This window comes from Pyrgilauda ruficollis, unplaced genomic scaffold, assembly GCF_017590135.1.
Source record: "Pyrgilauda ruficollis isolate IOZ18807 unplaced genomic scaffold, ASM1759013v1 scaffold53, whole genome shotgun sequence".
Classification (NCBI taxonomy): domain Eukaryota; kingdom Metazoa; phylum Chordata; class Aves; order Passeriformes; family Passeridae; genus Pyrgilauda; species Pyrgilauda ruficollis.
The window spans coordinates 3,159,206-3,181,466 of record NW_024526933.1 but is presented as its reverse complement, the minus strand read 5'-3'; the positions used below and the strand labels follow the sequence as shown (position 1 = coordinate 3,181,466).

Sequence of the window (22,261 nt, the reverse complement as noted above, 5' to 3'; positions counted from 1 at the left end):
ATTGCCTGTGTGTGAACCAGTCCATAGATTTAACCTTATCCTTGCTTGCACCTGCTGTTACTGTCCGTTTCTGTGGACACAACTCCAGAATTTTAGTATCCATTTTGTAGAAAAATACTTTCATCTGTTCTTAATTTATCTCCTGTTAATTTTCTTGAGTATTCTCCTGTTACAGTTCTTCAGACTTTGTTAATGACTATTCTGCAGTAGTTGCTGACTGACCTCACTTTATCCATCATTTTAGTGAATTTGTAAGCAACTGCACACTGAAGGCATGTGAGGGGGCCATGCCTTTGTGAAGTGGCAGAATTATGCCCTGTGCCATGTTGTGGGTACCTATGCTGGTGATGTTTGCTGTATTTAGTTTTTGTGGCAGCTGTTGCTTATTGAGCTGTTGATTGTGCATTTAGTTGACTGTATTAAGTAGTCCACCCCCTGGGTTGAACTCCCTGGCAATATGCTTCCATCTCTAGGCTACTGAAGATGTTGAATGTAACTGGTTGTAATACTGGCCTCTGAGGACTTCACTACTGCATTCTCTCTGACCTGAGAAGTGACCTTGAAGTCCTACTTACTGCTTCTTGTAGTTTAACCAGTTTTCACTCCCTAAAAAGGCTTTCTAAACCTGAAATGGTTTTCTAAACCTTCTAGCTGCCTTTTTTTTTTTTTAATAGCCTGTGATGTGGAGCCTCATCAAAGGTATTTGTTTTGAAAATCTACAAATGCTTTGTCTGCTGTATCACCTTTGTTCACACTCATCCTGTGGATCACCTTTGGGCTGATAGAGGGAGATCTCTTCCAGCAGATTTTTCTTCCCACTCTGTTCAGAAAGATACAGAGAGGGTGGGTTTTTCCCACGTATCAGGTCTCTGTTTCTTTTTATGAGAAACCTGACGTTTCCCACCTGCATGCCTTCTGACTCAGGTGAATCCCCGGTAATGTTAACCACTTTCTCTATTTGCTTGGGGGAAAAAAAAAAAAAACTTTATCTTTTTTTTCTTCCTGTAAATCCTTTAACATTTTTTGTTTCAAACATTATTTCCTATTCAATAAAATTACTCTCAATTGTATGAAACCAGGGGCTTACACAAATGCTGCAAACCCTGTAAAATAATTTTCTCTCTTAGTTTAGCCATTCTTATATCTTGCAAACAGTTCTTCTGCACTTATTCATCTTTTATGTACCAATTTGTGTACTAGCAGCTCACATGTAACAGAGCTAGGGTACTGAAATTTATAATGGTCAGTCCTTTTCCCTTTTCAAATCAATGGCAAGATCAGGTGCAAGGCAACATAAAAGTCCCTGAAAGAAACAATCCAAGCAGAAGTCTCCTTTGGTGGTCTTAGCTAAGGAGGAAGTAACGCTTTGGGAAGCCAGTTGGGCTGTGTTGTCCTTTGTTGTCATGCCTGAGACCTGCTCCCCAGCCTGCACTGCAGTAGGTCCCCCTGTTTCACAGGAATACCAAGCAGTGCTTTTGTTGGGTGTGTTGGGTACTTCAGCTCCAAAACCCTGTGACACTTTATGGCACAGCAAGTTCTCACTTGTATCTGAAGTAAATTTTCAGTACTAAGCTGGTTGTTCAAGAGGTTGGAACAGAGAAGGAGAGTTGCAACATTTGTTATGTCCCTTGCATAAGTGGGTCTGCCTGGGATATAAACAGCTTCATCTTGTCTTCAGAAAAGTGCTGACCCAGTGGGGTTTTCTTCTTCTCTGTTTTGTTTGTGTATTTCGGGGAGCATGCCAGTTTTATTGACCTTCTGAGGGCTCCCTTCATGAATAAATCATATCACAGTGAGCTTTGCTTAGAAAAAAGACATGCAAGGAGATTTGCCGTTGCTGGCCTGAAAGCCTACAAGGAGACTGGGTAGAAGAGACAGTGTCCCTTGAAGGCTGAAATTGAGTGCTAAGATTGAAGAAAACATTCATTTTACCTTTATTATATGCCCATTAATCCTCAGGAGACAGAACTGAGGACAAAAGTGCAATTCCCACAGCCACACGGCCTGAAGCAGAGACCAGAATTCTTTTGGACACAGAGCTGGTGTTGAACTAGGTGCCTGCCCAGAAAAGGCATCAGCGCATACAGACTGTGCCACAAATGCTGCATTTTCATGCGACTCCAGTCCAGCAGTTAGCCTGGGAAAGGGAGGCAGGACTGAAAGGCTGGGCAGAGGATCACAGCCTTATTGCCTAGGCAGGGGTTTGTCTTCTGCCAGCTTGTGTCTGAGGCCCCCTCAAACCATTTGCTTGCTGTAATCAGCCCTTTTGCTGGCTAAAAACAGTCCTTAATATGTGTGATCCAGATTTGGGATTGTCAAAACCCCCTTGATGATATGGTATGTGCATACACTAGGGGTATTTGATCCAGACAGTAAATGGATAGGACGAAGGGGACAGAAAAAAATTTGAATCATTATGAAGAAAAAAGCTGGTAATCCTGTTTTTCTCCTAAATGTTTGATTCCTAATGCTGTGTGTATACTCCTCTTGGGCAGTCCCTCCGCAGAACAGCCCAGACCTGTTACTGATACAGTCAGCCTTGCATCTTCCCTCTCCTCCACTTCTATGCCCACTCCAGCATCCTCTTCTTTGAGCTTCACCACTGGAATCCTCTCCCAAGGCTGATGGGGCAGGTTCAGGGTGTTTGACGGCTCAGTTTCCATGGCAGCCAGGCTCCCCTGCTCCCAGACAGCAGCTTAGGAGGAGAAGGGAAGGAGAGGAAGGGAAAGTCATTAAATTCGCCAATTAGTATGCAGGGCCAGGCAGTGGAGGCAGCAGTAGGGGTTCCTGGGCTGCGCACCAGAGGAAGAGGGCTGCAGCAGGCAAGAGCTGAAGGGCTGCGGTCCCTGGCTGGGCAGCAAGCAGGGTCCTACACAGGACACACACCCTCTCTCTTGCATATGAGCTCTCCAGCATCATTCCCACCCCACAAGAAATATGGGATGTGAAAATAGAGAAAACCCCTAACGGGACAAAAATTATACATTCTGAAATGTCCAGCCAGGTCTCATGATGATATTCAGCCAGAGAACTGCAGAGAGGGGAGGGAGCAGGGGAACTTAACTTGAAGACTTGATATTTTCTCTGCTGCCTCTTAGCTTGTAGCCCATGGCAGAATGGGATTACAGAAAATACGCAGCTTGAAGACCAGGGTGTATTTTTATAGGAAGAGATGACAGGGGTCTGCTAGACTGTAGTTATCATGCCAAGCAGTATGCTGCCCCCTCCTGTAGAGCATCCACTTTCTCTTTACTTTAGTCTTTTAATTAATTTCTTGGCCTCGTCCAGTTGGTTTAAAAAAAATTCTCTGTTCTGTTAAATGGTTGCAGCATTTTGTCCTGGGTTGACAATATTTCAGTAAAGCTGCCTCTTACTGAAATTTCATGCAGCCGCGCAGGATCTGCAAATGGTCTGTGGTGTTTCTGAATAAAAAGGGCACTGTAACAGTCTGTCATGGTTTAATCCCAGTGAGCAACTAATTACTGCACAGCACCTTGCTGAATCCCCACCTCTGTTGGGATGGAAAGGAGAATCAGAAAAAAGTAAGACTTGTTGATTGAGATAAGAACATCTTAAAAATTGACATAAAGTAAATTATTGTAATAATTATTATTTTAACATTTAGTATTATTAATGGAAAGGGGAGGGGCAAAGGAACAAAACCCAAGAAAAGAGTGATGCACAATACAATTGCTCAGCACCTGCTAACCAATGCCCAGCCCATCCACCCGCATTGGTGGCTCCCAATCAGGTCCACGCAATTTATATGGTGGGCATGATGTTCTGTGTTATGGAACATCCCTTTGGCCATTCTGGGTCAGCTGCCCTGGCAGTGCTCCCTCCTGGCTTTTTGTGTACCTGCTGGCTGGCAGAGCATAGGAAACTGGAAAGTCCTTGAATTAGGGTGAGCACTATTCAGCAGCAACTGAAACCTCAGTGTTTTATCAACATTATTCTCATACAAAGTCCAAAACACAGCACTGTACCAGCTAGTAAGAAGAAAATTAACTCTATCACAGGCGAAACCAAAACACAGGGAGAGATTATTAGATGTTTTCATTTTGTTGTGCTACAATATTTAATATCTGAAAGGAGAGCATTCTAAGTATCTTAATGGGACATTGATTGGTAGTATTACAGATTTTTATTTTTTTAACAGCTCATGATCACTTTCTACCATCATTTCACTTTCCATGGAAAGAGTCTGCCTAGAGAAACATTAGAAGGATTTGCTTATTAATTAATTATTTTGTTGTTGCTTGTTTTTGTTTAGGCTGTAAGATAATCCATTCTCATCTCAATGTAGTTTTGCTCCCTATAGAATATTTTAATGCTTTATGTGGGATCCAGTTGTTTTAAGACATGTTTTATTGATCTCATGTGAAGCTTTGTTTATTTTCTTCTCTGAATATCTATAAAATGTACCTTCTCTCAGTGCAAATCTTGAGTTGTATATGGAGCAGTTTCAAGCAGGGGAAGAATTCTTTCTGGAAGTGATAACGAAAATAATTTAGAGACCAGTGATATGCATTAAGCCACTAATCATGCCTCTGCCAGCCTTTCACTGTGCCAAGCTACCCAGGGCTTGAAACACACCGGGGAATCCCCTGAATGTTGCACACCCACATATTAAAAGAGGTGGCACTGTGTGCTGGAAGCTGCCCTCCAAAAGTATAATGCTCCCTTCCACCTCCCAGCCCTCCAGCAGCAGCCTCTGGTGAGATTCTTCTTAGCAGACCTCTGTAAATCTTTTCTTCACTTCTGCACCCATTTAGAGGATGTACAGTATCAAAAAGTACGCTGCAGAATGTGTGACCTAAATTGAGCATCAGTCACATTTTATTTTAAATTATCTGAGTAATTTTTGGTGTATGTTTTCATTCAAACTGAAGTATTTTGGGAACCTCTGGCTGCTGTGTTTTTCTGAGAAACACCAGCATTTTTAATTTTAAAATTTTTTGTTGTGCTCAAAATTCAGAGAAAATATTCAGTACTTTTGCCTGATACAAATCAAAGGTATTTCAAAACATCAGTAATTCTCACAGAGACAAGAACTTCTTTTTTCTGACCACCATAGTTTTGTTGAGTAGAATAGCAAGAGTACCATAAGTAGCTAGGTAAAAGTTCATTTAAATCACTTTGAATGTGCTGTGAAAGAGATTTTTAAGGGGAGATTTTCTCAAATGAAAAGTACAGGGTGAACTTTTCTGTTACCTTGTTGACTTCTTATTCTGCTCGTCCCATATCCTCTGCTGTTTATGATTCTTCTGAATCACAAGGTGTTAACATAATAGTCAAAACTTATTGTGATTCTTCTGTCAGTCAGTCCTTAGACTAAATACAACAATCTCTTCATTTACAGAGCTTAATTCTACTCTCTTCTTCTCTGTATCAGCAAAACAAAACAAAAATATCCAGGGCTCGGTTGCACATAGACTGCTTCTGGATGCCATTGCACAATAGAGAAAGATTTTCCATTTTTTCAGAATAGTAGAAGATTATTGAATTCTAGAACTAGCATCCCAACTCATGCTTATAGCTGCAGTTTTAGCTGTCATTTAAATTGTGGCATCTTTCTCTTTCTCTGCATAAACAGTCCCTAAAACTATATAATAATTACAATTAACAAGGATAATATAGTGTTAACATAAAATATTAATTTTTAAATACATTTGAATCTTCCAAATCATAAATGATAAGACTTTTTTATTACTATATAGTGTTAAAGTTAATTATTCTGCAGATGAATTTGTGGCAAATACACTGTAGTGATTGGTATGCACCTCAGTGTTAAAAATCAGCAGAAGGTGAATAGTATTTCTTCCCATGCTCTTCATCTAAGAGCATCATGAGCAACTTGCATGGTATAGCCTTAAATCCCACAGAGATATAATTTCACCCTTGGTGCTAAGGCATGATAACAGAATGCAAGCCTTTCACACAAATAATAAAGATATTTACAGATGCCTGGCTTGCCAGTTGTGTTTCAACTTGGGCTCCTAAGGGAACTAGGACATAGACAGTCATGGAAAAACCTTTTTGGCCCAGTGCTGGACATTGCAGAAGAAATTCCTAGTTCAAGTGCAGAATAACTAAAGGCATATACTATACTTCTCCTGCAAGACAAAATGCAAATGTCCTTACTGTTTTGGAGAAAACAATTATGTCTGTTCCTATGATGGCAGACATAACCTCAGGACATGCAGAAATTTGTGGCTAGTGTGCATGCTGCGATTCTTTCCCCAAAGCTCTGCCTGAGTTTCACCTAGAGAGCCCACCTGCTCTTGGTGACAGGTGAAAAGCCCAGGGCTTTTTGCACACCTGCTCACAACCTGTGAAACCCATCAGGAGCCAGTGGAAATGGCCTTGTCTCTGTTCACCCTCTGTGCTCTTCCCATTCCCACATCCTCTTTTCTGTTCTACTGATGCTCATCTTGATTCCTTTCCCTATTTCCCAGAGCTAGGGTGCCATGTTGTTGCTTCATTCTGTAGCTGCTTCTTCATTAAAGTGCTCCTGCTGAGCATAAAGAGGCCCTCACTTGAGCAAGTACATTGGGGGCAGTAGCCTATATCAGGTTCATTTAACAGGGAACATTCTCCCCTACTTTTGCTATAGTTAAGACAGTCGTGGAGGCAATGATTTCCTTCTGCCATTATTGTGTTCTCCTTCACGGGAGGACATGGACTCTGGGAAGCTGTCTGACCTTACAGAGCAAGAAGTTGAATTGCATTTTGTCCAGGAATTGTAATGCTTAATTTCTGTCTGATTCAAATTGGCTCACATATGATATTCATTGCTATCTCTTCAAAACAGGCAAGGAAAGTACATGGAACCTTATTTCTGCCTTTCAAATGTCTAACTTCCACCTGACTATTTCCACAGCTCAAGAATTCTCACAGAAAACTGGAAGTATCTCTTGCTTTCCGCCAGTGACATACTGACCATAACAGTGAGGTGCTTTACCAAATACACTGCAGTGCCCTATAATGTCATGTATAGATATATATATACAGTAACATATCAAAATTAAGTGGCATACATTTTGGGATAAAGTCTCCATGATCTTGCATTAATCCAGTTCTTTCACTACCTAGTGCAAGGTTCTCAGCATCAGAGCACCCAATCACTCATATAGCAATGAGTATGTAAATACAATATATCAATATAATGAGTATGTAAAGTGTTCAAAAGAATTGAAAAGCAACTTAAAACAGATAAATGCACACTTCAGCTACTTGGAGGACATTAATTTAAAATGTCAGTTCTCACATGTACTTGCCATACTAGCAAGGCAGTCTCCTTTGTCAGTGTTAACTACTCAGCATAAGCTCACTGATAAAATTAGCAAGTCATAAAATTAACCCTCTGTTTTGGAGGTCTGGAGTAATTATACAGAATGGGTTTTCACAATACAGTGGGTTTTTAAACTCAAAATAATGATGGTAGGAAAAATATTCTTTTAAGGAAAGATTCTATTAGAACTTAAGTGTTGCATTTATTTTCATTAACAAAAATATCTTATCTCAGTGACTGAAGAGTCTTGAAAGAGAGCTGCTATGTGGTAGAGAGGAAGAGAAAAATAAAATGGGGTTGCAGCCTAAGTGTGGGGTCAAGGCTAATAGGAACACCAGAACCACCCCTGATGGATACAAGATCCAGGGAAGTTTTTGTTGGAAATAACCACAGAGGTTATTTAGGTGAATATGATGGGTTAATACACAGAAAGAATAAATAGATTTGCCTGGCAAGAAAGCAAAGAAAATTATATACTAAGGGCTGAAACACATAACATTTTAATAAGAACATCATTGAGTGCATGTGATAATATTCTGTGGGAATCATGCTAAACATGTCCAAAGAGTAATAAAGTAGCATGATTTTAAAAGGAAATGCAGGCTTTATGAAACAATATTTCAGAAGTTTTCATCCAAAGCAGACAAAAAATATTCCTAAGTACAAAGACCCAAAAACAGTATTAGGGCTTTATTAATCCACTGTGATACAAAAAAGTAACACTGCAGGTGCTATGGTGAACCCATTTGTAATTCTTTACGAGTGAATAGAAAAAGTGGTGGTGATGTTATTGTTGTTGCTATTATTATTATTATTATTATGACACTGCAAGCCTGTGTAGGAGCCTCATGTATACCAGGACTCCATTGATTTAGGTATTATATGAGCAGAGGTCAAAAATGCTAGTTCCAGACTAATGAAAAGGTTACTTGGTTTTGTAACAAATTTTCACAGAGTTTGATTTGGAAGTCCTAGCCTGAAGTATTCTGGACAGTCTAAAAAAACTGGGTGTGCAGACAATCTCAGAAAACCCCTCAAAAATTGAAATATGTTGTCCTAACAACATAGTACCTTCATTTCCCACTTGGCTTATTTTGAATGTCTCCAGGTCTTCATGAATCTTGGCAACTCTGGAGTCTGGCAAATCCATATGTAAAATTTATATTGAAGATTATGAAGTTGACCTTCAGTTCTAATACTAGACATCTAAACAATTTAATTACTTGTCCTAACTACTTTGTGTAAAGTTGCAGCCTATTTAAAAAAAAAAAAAATGTATCTAACCTTTGAGCTCTCCATTTTACTGCAGATCCTACTTGTATTGGAGCAGATGAACTAAGATTATGTTTCTATATTTATTTTGAATAACAGCAAGAGGATTCCGTGCGTAATAGGATTCTTATTTATCCAGAGAGGAAGATAAGCATATATGAGGATGGAACCACCTGCACGATTACAGTGAGGAAATCAGAGGAAAAGGTGGAAGGAGTGCTCACGTGGGGCACCACAAAATATGAGGAAAAAGCGAGGAAAATAGGTGTAGTTGTGTGTTTCTTTTCCACCCATCTCTTCTTTGTTCACACACTACCGACATTTGGTGAAGGATGTGAGGAGTACATTGCACAATCTGTAGTGTGGAGATCTATATGTCAGATCTTCAGAGAGTCCTTACCTGAAATGCAGCAGTGCTAATGCAGAGTCCTAAGTCCTTTCAAAGTTTACTCTATCATCTTCCTTAGTTCCCCAGGATACCTGTTAATAAGCAAGTTAAAGAGGCTTTCTATCAGAATGCCAAACCTCCGCCCTCGTGACATGCCATTAGTGAATGGATACACCCAGGGAAGTTTCAGGGGCCATTTCTTACAAGACCAACACCTTCTGACAATGCTTACTTCTTGGGAGTTTATCCAGCTTTGTTTTACAAGCAGAAGGTAAGATGCTTTAGCCTCACAGGCAGAATTTATAGCTCAATGTTGGTGTTAAACAAATGCAGCCATGTGAATTCCAAGAACCATTGTATACACAACGCAGGATATTGTTTCCCAAATGGAAAATTACAGTGCTGACAGTAGAGACAAGCATTGAAAAGAAAAGTGAAAAAAAAAAAAAAAACCAAAAAAACCAAAGCCAAACTTAATATAAAACCAAACCCCAAATTTATGGTTCCAAGCCCTCTGCTTGAGCAAATTTTCCCTTTACAGCAGTATAGGAATTTGTCCAAGAGCTATAAAATGGGTTCATCACTCCTTGGGCTACACTTTGGCTCTTGTATCCAAGAATATTTTAAGCATGGCTTGAGGAATAATTCAACACAAGAATTTGATGAGAACAATTCAGGATTTTGCAAGCTCCATAGGAGGTTTTTTTGAGTTTTTTTTTTCCTCCAGTAATAGCAGTTACTTGTATTTTTAATGATTGTGTTGCATGTTGTTTGATGAATGCCTCATTTCATAGCAAATGCTGTTTCAACTCATAGAATGATGTTGTGGCACAAGTAAAGAGAGAAAAACTAGAATTCATGGAGGGAAAACAACAGAGAATTTTTTCTGTTCTATTTTAGTGAAACTTTTATCTTGCATTTTCCAGTTCATGTAAACAAATTATGGCCCAGAGAAAGTGTGAAGCAGAAAACATCATCAAGACTGCAGAAGAGAAGGAATATGAGTGCAAGGATCTTGTCATTGCTTTGTTTATTAGCATCTGGGGAAGGGGGAAGAGGCTGTCTTAGAAAATTCAAAGAACTGGAACATCTGAGACATTTTAACTAGAAATTGTGGTGCTCCCATGCAGTGTACATTATAAAAAACAGTTTTGTGAATCACAAGGGAGAAGTAACACTACAAACCAAGCTCTGTTGCTCCCCTCTTCTCCTGTGATGTAATTGGACATGACCGATAGAGTCAGACATGCTATGTTAACCTACAGTAAATTTGAAGAAAAATGTTGTTTTCAGTAAAATATGGGAAAAAGTTGCAATCTTTAGTAACTAAGAAATAGCTTTCAGACTTGACATCAGCAGTAAGAGATTTCCCATTAAACACAGACTGTCTTATGTGGTGTGATATTTGGCTTTCAGAGTCTGTGCTCAAGTGCCTGCAACTTGTTGATATTGACTGTGTTCTTCACCTAGCATTTCATCACATTACACCTCCAACCCCTACCTGAAAAAGCAAAAGAGATTTGAATTTTAGCTGTGACACAGATTTGTAGAAGCTAGTTTCCCAGTGCATATTTAAGATTATTTTTAAAACCTCCTTAGCCCGGGTAGCCGAAGCTACTTAGGATTAATATAAAAGTGGGATTTGATATATTGCAAACTGCTTTGAAAATCAGAAAGGCAGTAGCTGCAATTCATTAATATTGCATTGCAAAATTGTTTTGCTGTTGATTTGGACAGATTAGATGATCATCCTGGAGCCTGTAAGGACTTTAACATGAGTCATTCCAGCTGCTTTTCTACTAAATATCTCTCTTCATCACTTGGTACCACCAGCAGCCACTCAGATGTGGAAACAGTGGTAAGGTACAAGGGATATAGTGGCAAGTTTTTATAAGTACTTCAATATCAAAGAACTTCTCATGAGCTCTACATTCTGAGCTGAAAGTCAAGCCACTGGAGTGACCAGTTAGCTATATATGCTGTAACATAACTTGATATGGAAAATTAGGAGAATGCCGAGTGTTTTAGAAAGGAGGGGCCATCTGATTCAACAGATCTTCTCTGGCTTTTCCAATTTCCTTGCTGTTTTACTAAGATCCTGACTTCCCGTGTTCAGAAATTTAGATCTCTACTGAATTCACTGAAATGCACTGTACAAAGTGTCATTCCTTCCAATTTTCCACAGCATATCTCCCTTTCTCTTAGCTTAGGCTATTGTTTGTTATTTAACACTAGAATACATTATCATTTTGAATCAAAAGAAATTGTATTTTAAAGGATTAGACCTTTTTTTGTTCATACACACTTCATCTGTGACACCAAAAACCTGTTATCCATTCATTTTAAGTGCTGCAGATTTCTACTCAAGTTAACTTCCCTCCTGTCTTTCTGATAAGAGATGTTTCTTTTAATCAGAGATGTGAATCATGTCATCTTCTTTACAGTACTCAGCTGATCTTACATCCAGAGCACTTCATCTTCTTTTCTTAGAAGAGTAAATGGCCTGTAGTGCAATAACTACTACAGTTTATTAATTATCCTATTTGTATGGCCCAAATTGATAATGTGTTGTGAAAAACACAACAATGGACACCATTTCTCTATCTGTTCAACTTAACATTTTAAGATCTTTGGATGATGCTGAATTGCAAGATGCTCTAGATGATTGACCTATTTTAATTTCATGTCTTCATTCCATCTTTATGCCAGAATTATTTCTAGCCCTCCATAAGCATTGCTGAGAGGTTTAGTAAGGACTGCATATTGCAATGTGTGGCCCATCTATACACAAACATAAGAATAACTTCTCCTAAAGCCCTTCTAGTCCAGGATCCTGTCACTGTGAGAAATTGATAACTGTGGAATAGTATGGAAACATGCTAATCACATACTAATATTTTCCTTAAGTACTCTCTTAGCCTCCAGCATTCTGCAGCTCCAGAGCTACTTGGCCAGAGACAGTACCTTCATATTTGATTGTCCTTGTCAGATTTTATCCTTCATCAGTTTGTTTAATCACTTTTTGATCCCAGATAAATCTTCCACATTGGCAGTATCTCATGTCAGCAAGTTCCATAAGCAAAAGTACATTCAGTGACAGGGGGCCTCTTTTTGTTCATTATGAACCTGCCACTTACACATTTTTTGGTACCTTCTGGTTGTTTTATTGTGTGAACACCAGAGTAACTGGTCTTTCTTCATCTTCTCCATACTGCTCATGGTTTTATAGAGGTTAATGAGAAGAATTTTATCTCCATGACACAAAATTGCCACACAATAATGAAATTATGTTGAGCAGTTGAAGAGAGAATTTACAGTGTAATAAATGTTGTAGACCATGTTTCACTTTTCTGACAAAACCACTGATAGAATTAATAAATAAGGGTTAAAAGTGAAAATGAAAGGACACACTTTTAGCTATTGTCTATTAATATGCCTTACTTAATAAATCAGTAACCTCTTGCATTGGAGTGGTATGGCTTATTATGACTATGAAAATAATATATTGCTTCTCTGCAAATAGATATGCAGGACTGATATTTCAAGAGAAGACATTGACTTCATCTGCAAGGCCAGAGCATGAAAGAAATGAAAATAACAATTATTGATTTTTTTTTCCTATGCTAAGAGAAACATTTGCGAGCTTTTATGAGGGGGAAAGAGCAGATGTTCAGCAAGAGAGGAGAGGTTTTCAGTTTTAGCAATAAGACATGATAATTTTTGCAGAGAACATTTCTTTGCAGTTATATCATCCTGAGATGGGGAAACAAGTCAGAACACCAAAATATAAATAGTGAAAAATATCCTAAAATGGCATTATCTTGTATTATATTATACGGGATGTTTTTTTAGGAGGGGGTGAACAAATGATTCAAAAGATTCAGCTTCTTTCTAGTTTGACAGACTAAGGTGTGGTTGTGTTAAAGAGATTGAATATGTACTTGTCACGTGACTTTTAATCTGGACATTTGCTGAACTATGTTGCTGCACTCAAGTCTACCACCCTGAATTTCAAAAGGCCTGAAAACAGCAAGACTCCGGAAAGATGCACCAGACAAGCCAGACAGGACATTGGGACAGGATCAGTGCTGAACCCCTGACAGTCATTCAGCTTCATTGGGCTAACAAAGTAAAGAGATTACTTTTATTCTCTTGGCAGAAAAAGCATCACTAGTCTTTACAGAACATACAAAGTGCTATGACACATTACTGAAATGTCACTCTGCAGGAATCGTGGGAACATGGGAATGTGAAATGTTAATGAGGAAGTCTGTTTTCCAAGGCTATGCAATTGGTTATTGTGCTTTTTAGTGCATGAATTCAGAGTAATCTACTACTTAAACCCAGAAATTAGGGGGTAAAAATACAATCAGAAAAGCATTATGTAACAGAATGCCTGCAAAAGCTGGTAATTCCATTTGACGTCCTTTCCAGGAGTGCTGGAACCTCCCCAAACACGGTCACTGGCATTTAGGAGGAAGACTGTTCTGACTGTCCTGTCCCTTGTTAGCCACCGCAGCACCCTGCAGCTGGGTTGTGGAGCCCCAAAGCTATGCATGACCCCCAGCACCACAGCCCCTGGTGAACATACATTTAGACTGGGCTGCAGCTCGCATGCATTGCAAAGGAGCAGCCAATCCCTCCTCATGGTACTCAGGTGACTAAGGCATAAACTTGGTGTGAATTGATTGAGTGGGCATCTTAGCAACAGTACTGGTTGATTTGCCTGAGGGTCAGAAGTTCCTGCAAAAGAGATCTTGATGGGCTGGCTTAAGGACAGCTGCATGAGGCTCAATAAGGCAAAGTGCTGGGTTCTGCACTTGGGTCACAACCACCCCATGCACTGCTCTGGGCTGGGGGAGGAGTGGCTGGGGAGCTGTTCAGCAGAAAGAGACTTAGGGGTACTGGTCAACAGCCAGCTGAACATGAGCCAGCACATGCCCAGGTAGCCAAGAAGGACAAAGACATCCGGGCCTGTATCAGACATAGTGTGTCCACCAGGACGAGGACAGTGACTGTCCCACTGTACTCCACACTGGTAAAGCCACACCCCAAACCCTGCAGTTCTGGGCCCCTTGCTCTGAGCTACTGAAGTGTGTCCAGACTGGGGCAACAGAGCTGGTGAAGGGTCTGGAGCACAGGTCTTACAACGAACAGCTGAAGGAGCCGGGGGTTTTTAGTCTAGAGAGAAGGAAGGTGAAGGGAGAATTTATTACTCTCTATAACTGCCTGAAAGGAAGTTGTAGTGAGGTGACACTGGTTCTTTTCTACCATGGCTCAAGCAAAAGGATGAGAGGAAATGGCCTTAAATTACAGCAGGAAAGGTTCAGATTAGAAAATAATTTTTCTCTGAGAGTGGTTAGGCATTAGAATAAGTTGCCCAGAAAAGTAGTGGAGTCACAGTCTCTGGAACTGTTCAAGGGGCATCTGGATGTGTACTTGGGGACATGGTTTAGGGGTGGTTATGGTGATGCTAGATGGTCTAGAACTAGATGATTAATTAGATGATGAAATAGATGATCTTTCTGTTCTGATCTATTGGTGAGTCTGTGTGATGATTCCATGTGATTATTTCTTGTTCCTTGTGGCTTGTGTCTTATCTGTGCAGCCCCCACATACCCCTTGTGCCTTCCATATCTCTGTAGGTTGGCTTCCCTCAGCTCCACCCACTGTCTTCTGTTTCCAGTAGGAGTACAAGGTTTCATTTGGTTTTCTCTGTAAGAGAGTGATCTATTTTCTCACAATCATCAGACAAAAAGGCCTTGGATTTCTATGGCAGCTGGGCCATGAAGTTGGAATAGTGAACATGTCAGGGTATAGACAGATATATTTTTAATTGGAACAACTTAAACTATAAAATTTGAGGCCCTGCTTCAAGACTAAGACATGGTCCTTCTATAGCAGCCCTAGAAGATTAATGTTTGCAAATAGATTAAAACAATGCTTAAGGCCAGCTTCTCTGTCACCTTTCAAAGTGCTAAATTCATTGAAAAGATGAATTTAGCTTTTGCTTAAAGCGGTGACAAGTGCTAATGAAATTGTATTGTTGCAAGTGCAACATTTCATACATTGTGGTAGTTTTTCCTTAGAAGAGCTTCTTTGGAGACCACGACAGCTCACTGATTGGGCATAACAGTCTCCTCCCTGTGAATTGTTTGCATACTGCAGAGGCTAATTCACCAGGTTTTCTAGCCCAGTAGAAGCAGCTAGTAAAAGCCAGCTAGAATATAATGAAAGGCTATAGATGGGCTAGGGTGTACTTTCATAAACTGGCATTTGGAAGTAAGTTCTTAAGTCCGTATTTCTGTAGAAGTACAATTCTAAATAAAACAGAATTGTGATATTGTGTGGTATTATGGTAATAATGCAGCTGCTTTCAGGTAAGTATCAAGAAAATCTACTCTACTTTGTATACATAAAATGGTCATACAGCTACATTATTTATTTTAAAGTGATAGCCTATTAAGTTAAAGCTCTAATGTTTTAATCCTGTCATAACTTTAGCTGGACTGAATATAAAGGCTTTATTTACATATAACTGCAGCCTGTTCAGCACAAAACCATTTGAAATGCATGTGTATCAAGCAGCGGTGAAATTACAGTGTGTGTGGCACGGACTTTACACTGCAGAATACTGGTGATACCTGCAAGCTTTGTAATAACCTGCATTTCTTATTAAAGGATATGCTGAAGGCATTTCTTTGAAGCATTCAGAACCTTTAAACTGTGATCAGTGAAGTAATGTTTTCATTCACTGCTGCTTCTTGGAAAAAAAAACCTCCTGGCCTTGTTGAGAGTATGGCAACAGCAAAAAGGCACCCCACCTCTCTTCACTGCTGTTATGGCACAACCCTGTGTGCTTGGACTCTTAAGATAAAAATCAAAAGAAGCTCTCAACAGATGCAGTTTGTTTCAGGCACCCTGCAAACAGTTGTGTCAAGTCCTAGAATTCAGTTCAAAAAGCTCTGAAGTATGTGCTTCATTTTAGGCATACAACTTGCAGAGCTCTTAATGCTTTTTTGAGCTGAATGAGTGTTGGCTCAGTAACCACTGACTTTTAACAGAGAAGGAAACATGCATTTTGAAGAAGTTCCTTTGGCCCATACTTGTGGTTTTGATGGAACTGAACTGAAGTGGAAGGTGCTCTAAGACCATGGGTAGATGCACAGCATGCCACAGATGATCAGTGTTGCACAGGTTATCTTGTATTCATTGCAGTGCCATCTGTCAAGGAGACCACCCTGTATAATACTTTTGTTGATACCTTGAAAGGCAATAAATTCTATCTTCATAAAGATGTTGAGGTGTTTGAAGTAATATGAATGACAGAGATGGAGAGACCTCAGGACTTCTCAGTACTGGTCAAGTCCTCTGTCCAGTGAACTCTTGTGCCTTCAGGGACAGAAATGGACACAGCTCCAGGCAAGATGATCTGGGAAGAGCACCAATGAGTCCTGTGCCTTGTGCTTACCTATAAACTGAATTCTTGGTGTCAATACTAACAAGTCACTCTTGCTACAACTGCAAAGAGAGACAGTTCGGTGTGTGATGTTACACATCAGAGGTGATGTTACTCTAGAGGAGATTGTCCTTCATTTTCCTGAGTGGCATTGAAAACTCAGCACAGAATCCTACCAGAAATAGACTGGATAGGTAGTGAAAAAACATAAGAAGACTTGAAGAGTGGTTGGGCATTTTTTTAAAATGCTTTTTCAAAATCTCTTGATTTAAGATGCGACAAAAAAACACAAAAAAACACAAAACTTAAGGTTACATATTTTATTGTCTATGGCTTTCATTAATTTTTAAAGGAATGAGTTAAAGAAATTGCTGAACAAAACCAGTAGCAGAGGTTATATGATGAGCAGATGTAAGAGCCATTTTAATATTTGATGAGACCAAAACGTTCTCATCACTAACCATCTTTTCATGGCACTTGCCTTTTGAATGGTTTATTTGGCTGCATGTTTCTAAGGGACTAACTTTTTTGTCTTTCTAATTAAATATCTCTCAAGACTGGCTTAAAAGTGGTGGTGGTTTGGAAGTGTTTGGTTGTCATGTCAGTTTAGGTTATGATAAGGTGTGAAAATGAGTGCTTGGCTGCATCTCAGCATGTTAGTGTGTTCAAACCCTCCACATCATTGAGGGCCCTCTCAATCAAAGCTGATGAAAAATACCAAAGCACAGAGACTTACAATCAGTCTGTCTGCCAGAGAGATAAACTGTTAACATAGAGACAAATGGGCCAAATTGGAAAAAGCACTTAAAAATGTGTATCCATTCTCTATCAATGCAGTGCACAAGAACTGAGTCCCTTTTTAAATGGCTTGGACACCTGTGCAGAGTGACCTGCATGGAGTCAGAAGCACATCCACAGTGTAGCCAGGAACTGAAATAGGGAGCCATGCCTGTCATTCAACAACCTGCAAAGTAATATTCCTGCATCACTCACATACATCTCATGTGGAGAGAGTAGGAAAAGGGCCTCATAATAAACTAAGTCTATGAACATTTTAGCATGACTTTCTGTTTCCATGAAATCAGTAGTGAACATGGATTTCACTACTGATGAACATCTAGTGATGCACAGAACAGGACTGAGCTCCCACAGCCATTGCTGTGTTTGGTGTGCTGCACTAATTGTTGGCAATTCAGTATTAGTGCAGCATTACCATAACCCTAATGGATATCCTGTGTGATTTAGAAATGTTAGCCCTGACTGTTGGGTTTTTCTTCCATTTGCTGTTTGAACATGAGAAGAAGAAGGCCATTATTTATAACAAATGTTACATCTCAAAGGAGAAATTATATTTTGAATTTACAGAATCCTTAAAGTGTAAATGTGGTTTCATAACTAAATATATTTTCAGAAAGGAAAATGAGTTAATCTAGAGTAAGATGTCCTTGAAAAAGCCTTTTTTTTTTTTTTTTTTAATCTTCCTTGGAAATATTCTCAGCTGTCATGGTACAAAAGTAACTAGCATATCTGTACATCCATATCACAGTATCTCAGCAGTTACACTGTTTAAAAATTACTTAAATAGATTTCTTTATTGATGTGGTCCAACCAGAATAAGACATGCCAGGAACAATAAATTGTTTTGAACATGGAAATAAAAATACTTAAAAAAATTTAAATTAAGGTTAGGAAACCTACATCTAAGGAAGTTTAATTTTCTGAGGAAAGTTAAAAATGTTCTGCAAGGTCTCAGAAAGGCATTAATTCAGTGAAGGTCCCATTCAACAGAAGTTGATTTGAGGTAGGAATCTGTATCTTACAAGTTATTTATTATCAAGGGAATATATCCAAAGGACTGGTGGGTTTTTTGTTTTTTTTTTTTTTAATGGACAGGGTAGTTAACGTGGAACAAAATAATTTGATGTATTAACTGTGACAACAACAGAAAATAGCATTTCTTTAATTCAGTCAAAATTAGGATATTCAACCATACAGATCCAATCTTACCATTTCATACAGTCAGACCATGGTGTCTTCATGTATTTCAGTTGATGTTGCAGAGTTTCTAAGAGAATCATCTTTCCAGATTTCATTTAATGAATCTTTTTTAGTTTCTTGAATGTTAAAATAGAGAGTAAAACTGACCTAACTCAAAGTCGGTTGGTAATGTAATATAGACTTTCCTGTTCCTTAGGTAGGGTGTGCCAAGTAAATGTTCAAGATTAGTTTGGTCTTCAGAAACAACATCTTTTGAGATTTTTGTTGAGGAACATATTGTGTGGTACTGATTGTTGCTGGGGGAGAGGAGTTGGAACCATGAATCTGCTGTTCTTCAAAGCTCCTCAAAGTGAATGTTACCAGATGGGAAAAAAAAATAAACCGTGGACTCTCCATGTTTAATGTCATCAGACTGCCTTGTGAGAGTCTGAAGAAACTATTTCTAACTCTTTTATTTGTTTTTCTCAGGTTGGGGGTCACACCATGCTGCCCATTCGTTGGATGCCTCCAGAGAGTATAATGTACAGGAAGTTCACCACAGAAAGCGATGTCTGGAGCCTGGGGGTTGTATTATGGGAAATCTTTACTTATGGCAAACAGCCATGGTATCAGCTCTCAAACAATGAGGTGTGTGTAATATATTCTCAAAATGAATTGGAAAAGCTGTTATGCTAATTATTGGTGTGGCTTCTCTAGAAAAAGGACAGCAACAAATTTATTTCTTAAAGGCTGACACATATATATGGCAATTTTTGTGTTGTCATTAACCATATGCTTGAATTTCTTTTTTTTCACCCTTTTCTCCCCTGAATGGAAGGAAGGTGTTGAAGCAGAACTAGAACAGTTGCAATTTAATTTTTTCCTTTGCATAGCATAAAGTCTGCTCTGGGTAGACTATGAGACAATGAAAAGGATCTTAGCTATCTCCTGAACAGATGCATCATACATGGTGCAGTTTCAGAGTGGTTGTCCATAACCAGACAGATTAGATTGAAGTAATCAAGATATCTTTTGATTTCTAGGCAGTCACAAGTATCGCCCTTCCAGAGATTAGCCACCATGATACTCATAAGTTTGCAGAGGGTAGAGAGAAGCAGAGGCATTGTTGCTCTTTGAGCAGGTTGAAAATTTATCTTCCCTCTGAGGTGGTAGTTGGGTAGAGAGAGAAGCTATGGGATTGATTCCCAGCTTCAATTTCCTTATGGAGTGGTCAGTGTGGGTAAACTTAACATGAGTGAAGTTATTGCTCTTTGACCACTTACATGACAGTGAATTTTCCAGATCGTATACTGCTGCTCATTCATTTGCCGAGAAAAACAGTCCTTTCCAGAAATGGCTTCATGGCAGCCACCAGTGAGGCTGCTGTGGTTAAAATTAACTCTTTCATGGGTGAAATCTACATAGCTGGCACAGCTGTGCTGATCCTTTGCTTATGATTTCTCATAGGTGATTGAGTGCATCACTCAGGGCCGAGTCCTGCAGCGACCTCGCACATGCCCAAAGGAAGTGTATGACTTGATGCTGGGCTGTTGGCAACGGGAGCCTCACATGAGGCTCAACATCAAAGAAATCCACTCCCTCCTTCAGAACTTGGCCAAGGCATCTCCAGTCTACTTGGATATTTTAGGCTAAAGTCTCCTAGCATTTCTTCTGGGCTGCGGGAATGAATGTGTTCAACTGCCGCTGAACTACATTAAAATGTGTTCTTAACTTTGACAGTATTAATGACAAAGTTGCGGAGAAGCTTTCAAAGGGCAAGCAATGTGTGCTTCTCCATCTGTAGACACAGTATTGACTTTTTAGACATTACCAAGACGTATCTTCTCTCTTTCTCTCAGTTTCTATCTTTTTTTTCCCTTCTCTCCTGTCTTTCTAATCAATTTGGCTTCTGCATTATTGTAACTCTGCATAGACAAAGGCCTTAAAAACCCAATCTGTTATATCAGCAGACTCTTCAGTTTGCCCACCACAACTAACAATGCCTTGTTGTATTCATGCCTTTGATGTGGATGAAAAAAAGGGAAAAATATATTTGACTAAAACTTTGTGATTTCTGCTGTATAGCTACTGGGAGTTTCTATGGATTCACCTCATTTTTTTTTGCTTCAGCCTGTGGGTGGAAAAAGAAGACTGGTGTTCTCTATGAAGAATGTTCTTTGCAGGGATAAAGCCAGATAGAAAGAAGACACTCGTGCGTGATACACTGTCTGGAGGACCTTGGAAAATCAGGTGGCATCCAACCCTACAAGAAAACACTGAAGTGATTTGATGGAAGAAAAAAAGGGGTCTAGCCATTTCCCTGAAGAGTCTTTCTGAGGACTAAAGGGATTGTTTAAGGAGGTGCTTTGCCAGCACCATTGCCAGAACCAGAACCAAGTAAAACAAAATAAGATGCTGCCTGCACTGCACGCAATTGTGTTACAACATGATAAACTAAACACGTGCCCTTTTTTGTCTTCTGGTGGGATATTGTCATGACACTGGTGTAAAAATGTTCTCCAGCTAGTGTTTTCTAGTAAAGGCTGAAGCTAGATTTAGTTACATACAGTATTAATTTCAAGATTACATGTTGAAACTAAGGATTTTGATAGGACAAACTATAAATGCTGAGGCAGGTGTATCTTATGCTGTGCTTGTCCAGCAGAATATTCCTTCCTTTCTCAATACTTTCTTTTTTCTTTTTTTAACCGTGCAAGAAAAACTGTGCATGGTCTTTGTCGATTAATGCCCTTTGTGAAGAAACAATCACTCATCTCGTAGTACACCCTAGTAGACATAGTAAACTCATAATGATATAACCTATATTTCATTAGAAGGGGCTAATGGAGGACATTAGCCATGTTTAAATGCCTTTACAATGTTATAGATATTATAGGCTGATATAACATGAATAATCTAAAGCACGGAGATCACTGGTTATGTTTGAGACATAGCAGGGGATAAAGATCTCTAGAAAAAACAAATTACTCTGTGGTTATGGCTTGCTATTCAGAGTGCAAAGATTCTGACCTCAGCGTCATTTTTGTATTGGTACTATTGCTGTCATAACCAACATATACACTTTATTAAATAATTTATTTTTGGTTGGATTGGCATTGTATATGTATAACATTTGCATGGCCACTGTGTTGATGACCGCTGCATGGGCATACATGTTGTTTTTCAAACTAGAAGTTGACAATTTGAAATTTAGAGCTAGGATTATTTTTAATATGAATTCTTACAGATGAAAACCTACCTTACCTATTCCTCAAGACTTCTGCCTCCCTCTGTGAGGGGGCGTTATTGCAAAAAAGTGATCTTTCTTTCCATTTTCTCTTTTTATTATTTCTTATTGATATGAGCCAGATCAAAATAGTCCATCTTCGTGTTGGGGATATTTTATTTAATAAATTAAGCATTTTATTTTTGTAAGTGTTCCCATAGCACATTTAATATATAATTTGCTCGCATGTATTATTTATTGAGGCACTTTAAGTTTTTCCTTTAGAAGCTTTTAGAGCTAGCTTATAAAAATTCTGAACATTTTCAGAAGAAAACAGTTCACTGGACACTGATGAAGTTTTACCCTTCTCAATGTCATTGAAAAGGCAGCATTACAAATAAACATGACAGTGTAACTACAAAGCCATACTCAGTATTTCTTTAATAAACTAGATGTTATTTCTTAACTGCTACTGAACTGGAAACACATAAAAAGCCAGAGGAAGATTCCTATAAAATGGGCCTTAAGATTTTATCTAGACTGTCTTGGAAGTTCTCACAGAAAACTAGAAAAAGACTGAGCATCCAGTGAAACCCATTCTCTTGAGAATACGAATGTTTTATTTTAAAGGAATTTGAAATTGAT

At 39.1% G+C, this 22,261-nt stretch overlaps 1 protein-coding gene across 3 annotated transcripts in view; it reads left to right on the top strand.

Annotated features, from left to right (window-relative positions):
* NTRK2 (neurotrophic receptor tyrosine kinase 2) overlaps window positions 1-20,430 on the top strand; it is a 193,797-nt gene extending 173,367 nt beyond the window's left edge. For 2 of the 3 annotated variants that reach the window (XM_041480767.1, XM_041480771.1), the window contains 2 exons: window positions 18,880-19,038; window positions 19,858-20,043. In XM_041480767.1, coding sequence (XP_041336701.1) covers window positions 18,880-19,038; window positions 19,858-20,043 — 345 coding nt within the window. Of the gene's footprint in view, window positions 1-18,879; window positions 19,039-19,857 lie in introns of all 3 variants that reach the window. The other variant, XM_041480766.1, reaches the window with a different exon arrangement.
* Window positions 20,431-22,261: the final 1,831 nt, after the last annotated feature.